At 42.8% G+C, this 15,057-nt stretch overlaps 1 protein-coding gene across 4 annotated transcripts in view; it reads right to left on the bottom strand.

The window, feature by feature from the left end:
• RELN (reelin) overlaps positions 1-13,163 on the bottom strand; it is a 749,731-nt gene extending 736,568 nt beyond the window's left edge. For all 4 annotated transcript variants that reach the window (XM_075857310.1, XM_075857311.1, XM_075857308.1 and 1 more), the window contains exon 1: positions 12,678-13,163. In XM_075857310.1, the coding sequence (XP_075713425.1) occupies positions 12,678-12,909 (232 nt within the window). In that variant the 5' untranslated portion in view covers positions 12,910-13,163. The remainder of the gene's footprint in view (positions 1-12,677) is intronic.
• Between the last annotated feature and the right edge of the window lie 1,894 nt (positions 13,164-15,057).

Genomic DNA, 15,057 nt, shown 5'->3' with positions numbered 1-15,057 from the left:
CTGCAGCTGTCACTTGGACTGAATTGTCATCCCGGGAGGTCAAACTGGAGGAAGAAGCCGGGAGTTATCGGTAAGTCAGAACTTTTTTTTTTTTTTTACATGTTCACGTATATTGGAATCGGAAGTCACTGTCCAGGGTGCTGAACCAGTTTAACTCTTTCAGCACCCTGCACAGTGACTGTCTCCTGCCGGGTTCGGTCAAAACGAGTTCGGCCGAACCCGGTAAAGTTCGGTTCGCTCATGTCTAAGACACTCCGTTCGGATGTTTGTAAACAGAAAAGCACGTGGTGCTTTTCTGTTTACAACCAGTTTGACAGCTCTTGCGCGAATCACGCAGTTTGCACGGAAGTGCTTCCGTGCGACCTTCGTGGTTTTCACGCACCCATTGACTTCAATGGGTGCGTGATGCGCGAAAAACGCACGATTATAGAACATGTCGTAAGTTTTACGCAACGCACTCGCGCTGCGCAAAATTCACGCATCGTCTGCACTGCCCCATAGAATAATATAGGTGCGTACGACACACGTGAAAAGCACGCGCGTCGCACGCGCGTATATTACGCTCGTGTAAATGAGGCCTAAATATGATTTCTATTCAAATTACTTTCAGGCATATTCTTTCAGTCTGCTGCAATTACAGGCACAATTTGAAAACAGTTATTGTTCTGCATTATCTAAAATATCTATAACCTAAAAAGGATCTAAACTGCATCACATTTAGGCTCCATGCACATGACCGTATTTTCATATATCCCAAAATACTGTCCGTAAATACGGATCCGTAGGCATCCGTATTTTATCCGTATATATGGATCCGTAAAAAAAAAGAGGGAGGATGCAAATGATGTCATCAGCATGTTGCACAGCAACGCATCCGTAAATACGGACATATATGGATGTACATCCGTAGCCATCCGTATACACGGAAGCTCTCATAGACTTCAATGGGAGAGTCCTTGCCATAATTACTGACAAGAATAGGACAGGTTCTATAATTATTTCAGCATGGACACCCATCAGTAAAAATACTGAAAGGAGTCTGTGGCCAATATAAATAAATGGATACTGTCCGTAATTACTGATGAAAAATATGGTCGTATGCATGGAACCTTACTGCTGCTTTAGATTTCAACATATAACAAAGAAATTATATAATTTTTTTTTTCATTTCTAAATTAACTATTTTCAACCCGGTTTTGTGTCAAATTTGCAGTGTAAAAATTACACAATAGGGGAGATTTATCAATGCAATTACACATTGTGTTATTGCATTGACTACATGGTATATAGCACACTTTATGAAGACTCCAGACACTTTTTCCAAAACAAACAATGGCGGATTTGGGTGGCCGTGCGGGGCCCGAGGCTCCCGGATGGCCCATGGCCGCTAAAAGCACATTGGAGTTCTGTCGCGTTTTTTGCAGTGAATCGCATTGTGTATGTCCTGCAAAAGGACCTGCAGACATAAGGTCATATGACCTCATGTCTGCAGTTCTTGTTACTGCTTAGAGACCTGTAAGTCACATGAGTGCAGGTCCCAGAACAGCAGCAAGACTCCAGAGAGAAGACTGTGAGGTGACCTGCTAAGTAAGTATAAGGGGATGGATTAGTTTAAGAGGTCTGGGGTCTGTATTTAGGGGGTCTGGTCTGGGGCCTGTATTAGTTTATGGGGTCTGTATTTAGGGGGTCTAGTCTGTATTTAGGGGGTCTGGTCTGGGGCCTGTATTAGTTTAGGGGTCTTTATTTAGGGGGTCTGGTATGGGGTCTGGATTTAGGGGTCTGGATTAGTTTAGGGAGTCAGGTCTGGGTTTTGTATTTTGGGGTCTGGTCCAAGGTCTGTATTTAGGGGTCTGGTCTAGGGTCCGTATTTATTTAGGGTGCTTGTTCTGGGGTCTGTATTTGTTTAGGAGGGTCTGGTCTTGGGACTGTAATAGTTTAGAAGGTCTGGGGCCTCTATGTATTCTAGGATTTGTTCTGGGGTCCGAACTTATTAGTCTGAGTAAAAAGGGTTGTCCGGGCATGTGGATAGGTCATTAGTATGAAAAACCGGTCTGTGCCCAGACAACCCATTTAATATATGTGCCTGGGCCTTTGTGTCTACATTTTTGTGTTTCTATAGAAGCTGGAAATGGCTACAGAAGCCATGGTCTAGAGTCTGTGTTAGTTTAGGGGTCTTTATTTAAGGGTCTCTATTTAGGGGGTCCGTATTAGTTTAGGGGGTCTGGAATGGAGTCTGGATCTAGGGGTCTGGACTAGTTTAGGAAGTCAGGTCTGGGGTCTGTATTAGTTTAGGGGTCTTTATTTAGGGGTCTCTATTTAGGGGGTCTGTATTCGTTTAGGGGGGTCTGGAATGGAGTCTGTATTTAGGGGTCTGGACTAGTTTAGGAAGTCACGTCTGGGGTCTGTATTTTGACGTCTGGTCCAAGGTCTGTACTTAGGGGGTCTGGTCTTGGGTCTGTATTAGTTTATGGGGTCTGTATTTAGGGGGTCTAGTCTGTATTTAGGGGGTCTGGTCTGGGGCCTGTATTAGTTTAGGGGTCTGGATTAGTTTAGGGAGTCAGGTCTGGGTTTTGTATTTTGGGGTCTGGTCCAAGGTCTGTATTTAGGGGGTCTGGTCTAGGGTCTGTATTTATTTTTGGTGCTTGTTCTGGGGTCTGTATTTGTTTAGGGGAGTCTGGTTTGGGGACTGCAATTATTTAGAAGGTCTGGGGCCTGTATGTATTCTGGGATCCGGTCTGGGGTCTGAATTTATTAGTCAAAGGGGTTGTCCGGGCACGTGGATAGGTCATCAGTATGAAAAACCGGTCCGTGCCCAGACAACCCATTTAATATATGTGCCTGGGCCTTGGTATCTACATTTTTGTGTTTCTATAGAAGCTGGAAATGGCTTTAGAAGCGAAGGGCAAAGAGGTCTCATCAGGAAAGTCGCCATAATGGTCTGTGTCAGATGACAAGAAAACGACTCCCATCAGAGAAGACATCACTTGTGAGTGACTGGATCTATAGAGGATCTGTCCCCTCTCCTGACATGTCTGTTGTAGGAAATCCTTGTATTCCACAAAAAGTCTTTGTGTACCCAGGACTAATAGACAAATGTGTGCTACCATCCCCATTGTCAGGAGGATGTGTCCCTACACAATGTGATGCTGTCAGCAATGGTTGGAGACTGTCAGTATGTAGGGGCACAGCCCTTTGACAAGGAAAATCGTAACACCCATTTGTCAATGCTTGGACAGGAAGGTGGTATCCACTATAGACAGGGCAGAGTGGCGGTAGGGAAGGGGGGCCCAAGTTTGGGGAACAGCCCAGGGCCTATTGTTAACTTAATCCGCCACTGAAATCTTTCTAAAGAAAAAAAGTATTGGTTAACATTGCCAGGTACAACTTAGAGTTATTCAGTTGCTTCACTGTATTCCTTAAAAGGTGTGAGCCATGTTTTGGAATATGGTGCAAACTACACTAACTCCTATATTCATAAACATGGTTCATTATTTTATTCTCGTATTATATAGAATGAAAATAGTCTTTAAAAGACACATAAAGAGAATACATTGATAAGGGAATGAGACAGAATGTAAACAGACAACAAAGCATAATTATAATGCATGTAGTTAGTGCTGTAAAACAATATGTAGTTGTAGCTGAATGAGATATGCCCTGCAATTACAGAATATAATACATTAGTTTGATTATTTAAATTAAGAAAATAATATTACAATTACAAGTAAAATATACCACAGAGCTATACGGTGTGTACATCTTTCATTCAAAGACAGATCAGTTTGCAGGAATCTATGATCTGCAAACTGCATTTGTTCTAGGGAATAGGTCAGCAACCTAGCAACAGGTATTGGGTGCTTGTGGGCGCCTCCCAAATTTGCAGTTGAAATGATAAAGTGTCCGCACTGCTACCTTCGTAGCCGTGCGGTCACGTGAAGTCCTCCTGTGTGCACGCAAATTTTTTCGAGAGGCTCAGTGGAAAGACCTCGTCCCTGGAAGTAAGATATACAATTATGTCTACCCGAAAAGGTAAAATATGCTGCAGGCTAGAACATGTTTCAAAGTGAATTTTAATAGCTGCCAGATATTTCAAACTACAACTGTATAGTTATTCCGTCATAAATATAATGCATGCACAATTTTTTTTTTGTTTTTAAACTTCAGATATCCTAATACGAGTTTTCTGATCAACTAATGCAGTCTGTCCCTCAAGGCATCACTTCTTGACCCCCAAAGTATTTTAAAGAGATATCTGTTTCTGATTCCTGGTGGCGCCTAGAATAAAGCGCATAATTAGCTTGAGAGGGACTACCAGGAAAATACCATCAGGGAAGGGAGGGTGGGCACTGTTGCTAGGTGGCTGGCCTATTCCCTAGAACAAATGCAGTTTGCAGATCATAGATTCCTGCAAACTGATCTTTGTTCTTTGGGAAGCAGCCACCTAGCACTAGTTATTGGATAGAGTAGCACACACCTGGTAGTAGCTCTCATAAATCTTATCTGATCTATGTCAGAGGGTCTCCAGTAGTGTTTAGTAAAGGATCTCTCTGATGACCATCTGGCTGCCTTAAAGGATGGAATCCAAAGAAATTCCTTTAGCCGTTGCCCTGGAGGAATGCGCTTTAAAGATACTTGTGTCTATACCTGCGCTTTGCAAGCCAAGAGTAACCAACCCCTAATGGTATTGGCTGTGGCTTTCCTAAGTGGTTGTCTCAAAGTTACAAACAAGCTACTAATCTCACCCCTCAGTGTGTATGTCTTATCAAGATAGGATTTTAACAGTGTCACAGCACAGAGGGATGAGTCAGCCCCATCTTCCAAGAGATCGATCGCCATAGGACTATTATCAATATGTGAGGTCTTAGTCCTGCCTTTTAAAATAGTATGATAACCTTTAGGAGTCCGTGACAGCCACGGCTCCACTACATGAATCAAAGTCAACTCCATTGGTCTAGCAGCCATAGCAAGAGCTAAAAGGCTTGCTAGTTTTATACCGACCCATCGTAAAGACATAGTGGAGTCAACCAGTTGGCTTAAATAGGTCAAAAGAGGCTCTATATCCCAAGTACTTGAGTACTTTGCAAGAATAGGTCTGGATCCAACAGCCCCTTTTAGAAGCCTAAAGTATATTCTATTCTCCATCAGTTTAGGAATAATGACATTATGAATGGATCCTATCGATTTTCAAGTGTTAGAGGCTATACCTAAATGAAATTATTAATTAGAGAATTCTAGTGCTGCCCACATATCTGAGGGATCTCTAACTGCTCTATATATTTCTGATCTCCAAGTCTGGAACTCTGGATATAATGGCTCGATATCTATTACGTGTCCTCGGTTTCAAAGACCAATTAATTAGGTTGTTTGCCTGTGCTGATAGCTCCAGAAATTAGAACAGCTAACTCTCGCAGCTATCCACATTAGTTGTGGGAGCTCAAATAGAAGGTCCACTGGTCCCTGGAAACACTCCACTGTCATCCCCAATGGTAGCTTCTCCTCTATTGTCAATAAGTGTATTTTGGGGTACCACAGTTTTGATGGCCATACAGGGTATACTAGTATTAACCATGCTACATACTCTTCTTCTATCTTCTGAAGAGTTTGTGGCAGTAAAGTAGAAGGAGGGAATGCATAAAGATGCATTAAGTCCCTCCATGGGAAGGATAGGGCATCTATCCTCCAAGCTCCTGGGAACCATGTTCCTGCAGCAAATCTCTCGGTTTGTGCCGTGGTCTCTGACGCTAATAGTTCTATCTCCAAGGTCCCGAATATCTGAAACTTGAAGAGCTGGTTCTTTCACGAAACTGTTGCCAAGGATAATTTCTGACTGGAGATTGGATCTGCAATCTCGTTGGTGTGTCCTGGAATATATTGTGCTTTCAATTCTAACTTACTGTCTATTGCCCAAGTCCAGAACTCCAGTGTTTCTACACATAATCTCCTAGATTTGGTAGCTCCGATCATGTTGAGGTATGCCACTGCTGTCTTGTTGTCCATCTGGATCAGAATGGATTGACAGGTCGTCTCTGCCTTCGCTAAAGTTCGAGTCTCGCTGCTCTTAATTCTAGGACATTGATATGCATATTTTTCTCTATGCCTGATCAAGTGCCTCTTATTGTGGAGTCTAGTGAGTAGGCTCCCTGCCCCATAAGAGATGCAACCGATGTTAATGTTAAGTCCGCAGCAGGGATGCAAATAAAATTTGGAATAGGATCTTGCAAGGCTATAATTGCCTCTAATTCTCTTCTGACCAGTAGAGGAATTCTGAACACACTGTTTTTTCCTGAGGAGATCTAACGAAACTGCATCTCCCGGCAAAGAGTTGGAGCCGTTTTGAACCCTGGTTATAACGCTACAACTCTTCCAATGAGTCTTGCCAGATCTCTTAGGGCGGTCTAACACGGTCCGACATGGGCCGTGTAAACGAGTGCCGATCAACGAGACAGCTTGTTGATCGGCGCTCATTTGCTCCTTTAACAAGGAGATAGTTTGGGGACGAGCGATCGTTACTCCGATTGCTCGTTCACATACATTTCTATCATTGCTGTCGACAATGATAATATTTTGGGCATTTAAAACTATACAATCAGCTGATGAACGAGAGTTTGCTCGTTCATTGCTGATCGTTGCCCTGTTTACACAGTGCAATTATCGGGTACGAGCGTTCTATAAACGCAAGTTTGCCCAATAATTGGCTGGTTCAAATGGACCCTTAGAGAGAGAAAATCTGTAGTGAGAATCATGTTTACTCTCTCTTTTATGTCCAACTCTTTTTCTACTAGAACTTGTAGTTGAAACTGCTTTGTATCTAGGTGAAAAGCTAACCTTTTCCTCAAGGCTGCTAGGGTCTACCGGGAGAGAGCATGCACGTAAACCCGTAAACTCAAATTCGTAACCACTCTGATCGGCAGTGTCTAAGGTTTCTCTAAGGTGTTCGCCAGAGCCGACCCCAAGGTGGAATGAACTTTACTGTTTAGAACCCAGGTTGTCTTAACAGAGTGTAGCTTTGGATAATAGGTTACATAGTTACATAGTTAGTACGGCTGAAAAAAGACATATGTCCATCAAGTTCAACCAAGGGAAGGGAAAAGGGAAGGAAAAATTTCTACACATAGGAGCTAATATTTTTTTGTTCTAGGAAATTATCTAACCCTTTTTTAAAGCCATCTACTGTCCCTGCTGTGACCAGCTCCTGCGGTAGGCTATTCCATAGATTCACAGTTCTCACTGTAAAGAAGCCTTGTCGCCTCTGCAGCTTGAACCTTTTTTTCTCCAGACGGAGGGAGTGCCCCCTTGTTTTTTGAGGGGGTTTTACAAGGAACAGGATTTCACCATATTTTTTGTATGTGCCATTAATATATTTATATAAGTTAATCATGTCCCCCCTTAGTCGTCTTTTTTCAAGGCTAAATAGGTTTAATTCTTTCAATCTTTCCTCATAACTTAAATTCTCCATGCCCCTTATTAGCTTCGTTGCTCTTCTTTGTATTTTTTCCAACTCCAGGGCATCCTTTCTATGAACTGGAGCCCAGAACTGAACTGCATATTCTAGATGAGGCCTCACTAATGCTTTGTAAAGTGGCATTATTACATCCCTGTCCCGTGAGTCCATGCCTCTTTTAATACACGACAATATCCTGCTGGCCTTTGAAGCAGCTGATTGACACTGCATGCTGTTATTGAGTTTATGATTTACAAGTACACCCAGGTCCTTCTCAACAATGCAGGCAAACTTGAGTTGGAAACCAGACAGCCAATAGGTAAACTGAAAGTCCAGAAACGGAGTAGAGGTAATCAGACAATCCACGGTCAAAACCAGCCAGGAGCAGATAATCAGAATCGGTAAGCAGAGGGTTAACGAGAGACAACCCGAGGTCAGTATACATGAGGTCCAGTAAACAGAAGTGCAGGAACAGTCAGGAGCTTAAGCAGAAACCAGGAGATAGGAAAATTCACAAGCAAAGACAACCCTACAGCTGATTGGCAGAAGGACAGAGAAAAGAGATAGGCTCAAGGTAAAAGGAGAACCGCCAAGAAGCTAAACAGGTTGTCATAGCGACCTTAAGGGAACAGGTGTTTCCCTAACAGTACTCGTCCCCTTCTATGAGGGGCCTCCGGACCCTTAAGCCTTGGCCTAGTTTTCAAAGGAAACGTAAAGTGAAAAATTTTAACCAAATGACTGGCGTGTACTGAATGGGCAGGATCCCAAGTACGTTCTTCTGGCCCATACCCCTTCCAGTGTACCAAGTATTGTAGAGTACCCCCTAGCCTTCTGGAATCCACCATTCTCTTAACCTCAAACTCCATGTCTCCTTCTACCTGAACTGGGGGAGGAGGTTTCTCGAGTGGACAAAATGATAGAGAAAAACTTTTTTAGGAGAGATTTGTGAAATACTTTATGAATCCTAAGGGATGTAGGAAGAGCAAGACGAAACGACACAGGGTGAATAGTGACAAAGCTAATTTATAATTCAGACTGGAGGATTGAGGAGCCTGCTCGCAAGAAATAATAAGAAATAAGGGAGACACAAAGTGTAAAAGTGTTTGTTCAGTACAATGGTCCAGCCATCTTTTATACACATGGGGTGGTACACATAAAGCTGTATGAGCCGGTCACCAGCCAGTATCCGTGTATGATGGACATGAAATGCAGTACGGGGCAAGGAGTGTGAGGGAATCTTATTCTGATGACTAATGGGGCCTAGGAAAGGAGTCAGATTAGGGAATGTTATAGGCCTGTCTAAAAATATGTGTTTTCAGGGCACATTTAAAACTGTGGATATTAGGAATTAATCTGATTGCCTGCGGTAGCGCCTTCCAGAGCAGCGTCTTGCTCCAAATTATGAGGTAATCCCGTGCGCGTGCACGCACACTGGAGTACCTCATGTGACCGCACTGCTACGAGGTAGCAGCACGGACACTTTATAGTTTCAGCGGCAACATCGGGAGGCGCCCGCCAGCACCCAATAGCTGGTGCTAGGTGGCTGCCTCCCGAAGAACAAATTATAGTTGCCCAGACAAAGAAAAGGGGTTTCTATATCTATCATGGTTATGAAATGTCAGTTGGTTCCAAAGGCCTAGAGGATAAGGAATTGTCATAGCATATGAAGTTCATATCCAAATACATATACAATCCATATACAGTATTTAAAGGCTATGTCCACCTTTATAACTATTTTTTTTCTTATTGCATCTAAAACCAAAAAGGTAACACAACTTTGCAAAGTCATAATTAAAAATGTCCTATTGTTTTGTGTCTGCAGCTCCTATACAGCGCTGCTTCCCCTTCATTTCCCTTACTTTCTCAAACTGTAAATCGCCAACATGGCCGTAGCGGCGGTTCACAGTATTACAGCCTTCCCCAATTCACTTCAATGGGAGAAGGTTGTAATACTGTGAACCGCCGCTACTGCTGTGTTGGCGATTCACAGTGTGAGCAAGTGACCGGAATGAAGAGGAAGCAGCTCTCGTATAAGCACTGCGGACCCTTCAAAACAGCTGATTGGTGGGGGTCCAGGGAGCTGGGCCCTGAACCATCAGCTATTGATGGCCTATCCCGAGGATAGGCCATCAATTTTTAGTGCCTGGAAAACCCCTTTAATGTATACAATTTTTATGGTTTCCTGTTTTGTAAAACACAGTAGCCTATGCTTGTCAGTAATGTAAAAAAGGAATCCAGAAGTAAACCTGCAATACGTTTGCCCCACGGAGGCATATGAATACTATATGTTGAAGTACTATTCTTTTATTTACAAATGTATACTGACAATTTTATGGGCAAATGGGTTTGAATCGATTCCTCAATTTACAGCAGGTGATTACAACTTGTTCCAAAGCACACTGTCAATGATAATGCTTCCTCATTGGAGGTGTCTTCATATTGTACATCAAAAATATGCTTCTATTTCTATTACATAATTGATTTATTTAATAGCACAACCTGAGCACATACAGCAGTATGTGCAAGTGCTCTGTACATGTGTAGGGGAATTATATAGCATATCACATGAGTATTTCTGTTCTTTGGGTAAATGCAGACCACATAGAAACAGCCCCGCCTGATCACTCAGCTGTGTCCATATCTCCCTTTCACTATATTGGTGACCATGCATGCGAAGCCACCACTCTGCTGGGAAAAAGGTACCGGGCATCCCCGTTCTTGGGACTTTGGAAAATATTTCTCTTGCCGGGGGGGCTGAGGTCATTGATTATTATGGTAAGACGCATAGGACCAATCTGGGTCTGTCATTCCCAATATAGTCTAGTTTTATATTGCTGTAAAACGGATAGATTTTAATGTCTATATGGCAGCAAAACCAAGACCTATACAGGTCTTATGGCAGCAACACCAAGACCCTGCACTATTCTACTGTTAGACAGCTGAAAGCTATCCCTCCCAACCCCCACATACACATGCGGCTCAGTCAATCGTGCGTGTGTTCTCAAAAGGAGTTAAGAATGATCTCCTTACAAACAAAAGTATGGGGCATGTGTAAATCCAACAGCCTAATCCTTAGAGTTGGGACACCGCCATACACATTGGATGGTTGGCAAGTTACGCTTAATACGGCGGGTTTGAAAGACATTTATCTAAAGTGTAGGGCCACGTTTTGATCAACAGAGTTTTCTATGGTGATCTAAGTTCAGTTCTTTAGGACTCAGGGGAAGGGTGGTCTGGGTTTTGTGGCTGTAATTCAGACCCTAAAATGCAGCCACCTTATGACTGTGTGAAAGTGGTCTAATGTGTTATTAAACCCATCAGACCGCTAGATCGTTTTCAGCAGTACACCATTATGTATTAGAGGCACATACGTAACAAAAATAACAGATCTGTCGACAGCAGCAGTTAGCATGCTCGTTTGTGGCTTTCAGGAAGCAAAAGGAGATTTTTATCCCTACATTGCACAAGGTATAAATGTACTGAAAAATAAGTGAAAATATCAAAATACAGATGGAATGGAAAATGTAGCTAAAATGTGCCAAATGTAGGGAAATACCCAAATTTTAAGACCAGTTCTGACATAAGCAACAGTTTTCTGTTAAGGACCCATACACAAAGTGACATAGTTATAAAGCATGTAATGTAAATTTTTTATTGATAAATGTAGCAAAAAAAGGATAACTGTAACATATTTCTTACCTGCCATATAATGCATATACACAACATTTTCTGTTCGTTTCAAAGTTCACATGAAAGGGTATGAAAGGGCATGTTCACAGGGTCAGGATTTGCCCTAGGCAAATCTATAGTTGATTTTGAAGATACAGGTTTACATAAAATACCCTATTCACATGCACTGTGGCAGAATGATAGCATATTGCATCTGGATTTAGGTGCAGAATCTGCGCCATAATCCTGATAGAATCCACAATGTGTGAACATGGAGCAATAGTGAGCACTCACAATGATCAAGTTACTATTTTCCGTCTATATTCTGGGTGGTGATTGGTACCATTAAGTTTATCTCACTTTACGGCTGCGTACCAGGATTAGTAATGAAATAAAAGTAAATCTATCTATTTAGATAAAGATATACCGCTGAGAAACAATTGGTACTTTTCTTTGACCTGCGAGGGAAACATTAAAATCCAATTGCCTTGAAAAATCTGACACAGAAATCTTCAATTTAAGGTGGAATTTGTTTGGGAAAAATTGCACCATCTATGGGAAAACTCATACAATTCCTGCACTGACTTTTACAGAGTGCACGCATCAAAGAAAACGGTTTCTGTGGTGAGGTTTTTATCTCTGCAAATTTCTTTGATATATGTAAGAAGCGTTGATCTTATTGTAGGACATTAATAATGCCACCATGTGTACGGCCAGCGTACCGCTTACATTTAAAAAGCAATAATACGGGTCGGTGTGCAAGAATCTTTTTATTTCATGTACAAAACAAGAGAACGGTGCTCCTGTATAGAAAATAATAAATCCAGTAACCTAGATAGACAAAGGCAGACTGAAAATTCACCGAGCAAAGGCAAATGAACAGTGACTTCAAAGAATAACTGCAGGTAGCAACTTAATAAACCCAGTGGGGTTCATGTATCAATCTTTTTACAGCACAAAATGGCGCAATTATATCAGAAAACGTAGCATTCTATACATGTGCCCTATTTATCAATGTATTGCTCTATTTTTCTTCAACGCTGACACTTTTTAGGAAACAAAGGGTAGTCAAAATGTAGTCACATAAGTATTAAGTATTGAAGCTGGTTATGAGTTTGGTAAAACACATATATAAGAAGGAAGGCCTGTTACACAGCATTCTCCTTCCGTTCAAGACCCAACACATTTGTTCAATATTGTACATGTTGAAACTATGAAGCAGTTTTGGCAACATGGTAATGTCAAACTACTGAGCCCTTGTATAGCCAGATCTGGAACAAGGCATCACACCCCAAATGTAAGCTGCACTCTAATTTTCTATTAAAATGAAGACAATGTATATTATAAACTCTTCACAGCCGGAGAGATTGTCATCATAATCCCTCTCATGTCCCACACAAGGCTCACCCATACTGCGAGTGGCTTCTATGGCATGGACTTGAGGTGCTAGATTACCATTTCTTCCACCTCAATGTCCCCTTGCCTGGCATCGATGCTGCTTGTAGTTGTGCCCTGAATCACATACAGACAATGCCATTGAGCTAGTGTTATGGTGGGCGCTACTTACCGTGGTACTCTTGTCCAGGTATATAGTAGGTGGGGTTCCCCGCAAGGTGCAGGGAAATGAGCACCTCTCCTTGCTCTCCATCTCCCTCCAGCTCACCGTGGTGGGTGCACAGGAAAAAGAAAGGCGAGAATCTAGGGTAATACCCGACTGCTCCTCGTACAACAGCCACATACAGCATCCCAAGCAGTAGCACAGTCCACAGCCTGCTAGTGCAGGAGCTCCTCTGATCCATTGCTGGGCTCCTCCGAAGCTGCTTGCACTTATTCTATATGCTGCATAAGTGGCTCAAGGAAGAGCGGGCAAGACAAATATCAATAAAAGTTTCGAGAGATAAAAGTAAATTCAACTGTCCCTTCTGTGTCTAAAAAAAAAAGGACAAATCTAAATCAGTATTTTTACGTGCTCCGTGCACCTTGTGCAGTCAGCACTAGAGCTAATAGTCAGGTGACAGCAAGGAGACCGAGCCCTAGATGAGGGTCCCTTACACAGTAGCTGCTCGCCTCATCTACTCATCTTGTTATCTGTGCAGCCGACCACACCCCCGACACCTGATTGGACCATCACCTCATGCTAGGAGGAGTTTGGAAAGGTGAATGGTTTTATTAGATGATAAATAATGAGCGCTAAATGTATCGCTGTGTTACGTACATGGCTGAGCGCTTTATCTCTCAGCCGGTTAATGTTATGTGAATTAATCGCGGCTTATGTCCTGTGTTACACACCATTTCCTCCAATAATACTTAAGAGCATATGGCATTATAAAGAAATAGCGGTATGTTCTGTAGAACGGGACCTAAGGACCGCTGGACAACTGTCAAGAAAACAGGCATTTCAGCATAAAATAAAAACAGCGAACAACTAGCACTGTATATGTACAATAATATCATGTCAGTAATTCACAGCGCATATTATACATTATCTCAATAAAATTTACCTCAGAGAAAGGAGTAGTCACATGGCTGAGTATTAATGAAGACAATCATAGGCACAAATAGGGTTTGTATTAATACTTTATCTGTCGCCTTATCCTGAGGAGAAAACAACTGCATGTCTTAGTACTCAAAAGGATTTATCAGTAGGGAACTTTTAGGATATGTTCACACTGCTTATTTTTAGGCGTATTTCAGAGTGTAAATCTCCAGTATTAGGGCGGGTTCACACGTGGCGGAATTTCACTTAAATTCCGCTGCGGACACTCCGCAGCGTTAATCCGCAGCGGTGCCGTTTGTCCATTGACTTACACTTTAATTTAGCAGTGTTCGTTTAGACGAGGCGTAAAATTCCGCTGCGGAGCATAGGCTGCGGAGCGGAATTTGGTGTCCGCAGCATGCTCTGTCTGTTGCGGAGCAGTGGCGGACTCATGGCGGAATTTCTCCATTGACTTCAATGGAGAGTCAAAATTCCGCAATGAAGTCCGCAGATCTTATGTGTGCTGCGGAGCGTATTGTTTTTACTACCATGACATTTCTTCATTCTGGCTGGACCTATGTATTTCTAGGTCTACAGCCAGACTGAGGAAGTCAATGGTGCTCCCGTAATGACGGGAGCGTTGCTAGGAGACGTCTGTAAATAGTCACTGTCCAGGGTGCTGAAAGAGTTAAGCGATCGGCAGTAACTGTTTCTGCACCCGGGACAGTGACTACCGATCTCAATATACATGTATCTGTAAAAAACATATAAGTTCATACTTACCGAGAACTCCCTGCGTCTGTCTCCAGTCCGGCCTCCCAGGATGACGTTTCAGTCTAAGTGACGGCTGCAGCCAATCACAGGCCAAGCACAGGCTGCAGCGGTCACATGGACTGGTGCGTCATCCAGGGAGGTCGGGCTGGATGCCGAAAGAGGGACGCGTCACCAAGACAACGGCCGGTAAGTATGAAATTCTTTTACTTTCCCTAGGGAAAGTGCTGTCCCTTCTCTCTATCCTGCACTGATAGGGAGAAGGGAAGCACTTTTCCCGCAGTCCGCAGCAGCTAGTCCGCATCAATTTTCTGCACATTTTGTGCAGATCCGCAGCAGAATCTGCAACGCAGATTCTGTGCGGCATTGATGCGGACAGTTGCGGAGGAAATCCGCCACGTGTGGTCATGCCCTTATGCCAGTGGCGGACACAGACTGCAAAAGGCCCCTGTGCAGATAATGTGCCAGGGCCCCCCCGCCCCCCCCCCAATACCGACAAAGTTACCTAAACATATATATGCATATAAAAATAAACCTTACTAATAAAAATTATGAAGGAAGATTTATATTGTACATTTTATTACCAGTTTAGAACACAAGTAACACATTTTTTTCCGGGTTAAATTCTTATCTAAACTAAGTCCCTAAATGTGGGCAAAGAAAATGAAAAACCTATACTCACCTCCTCCGGCGCCTCCGT

Source organism: Rhinoderma darwinii, chromosome 3 (genome assembly GCF_050947455.1).
Source record: "Rhinoderma darwinii isolate aRhiDar2 chromosome 3, aRhiDar2.hap1, whole genome shotgun sequence".
Lineage (NCBI taxonomy): Eukaryota > Metazoa > Chordata > Amphibia > Anura > Rhinodermatidae > Rhinoderma > Rhinoderma darwinii.
The sequence above is the reverse complement of the archived record's forward strand: the minus strand, read 5'-3'. Positions and strand labels throughout refer to the sequence as shown.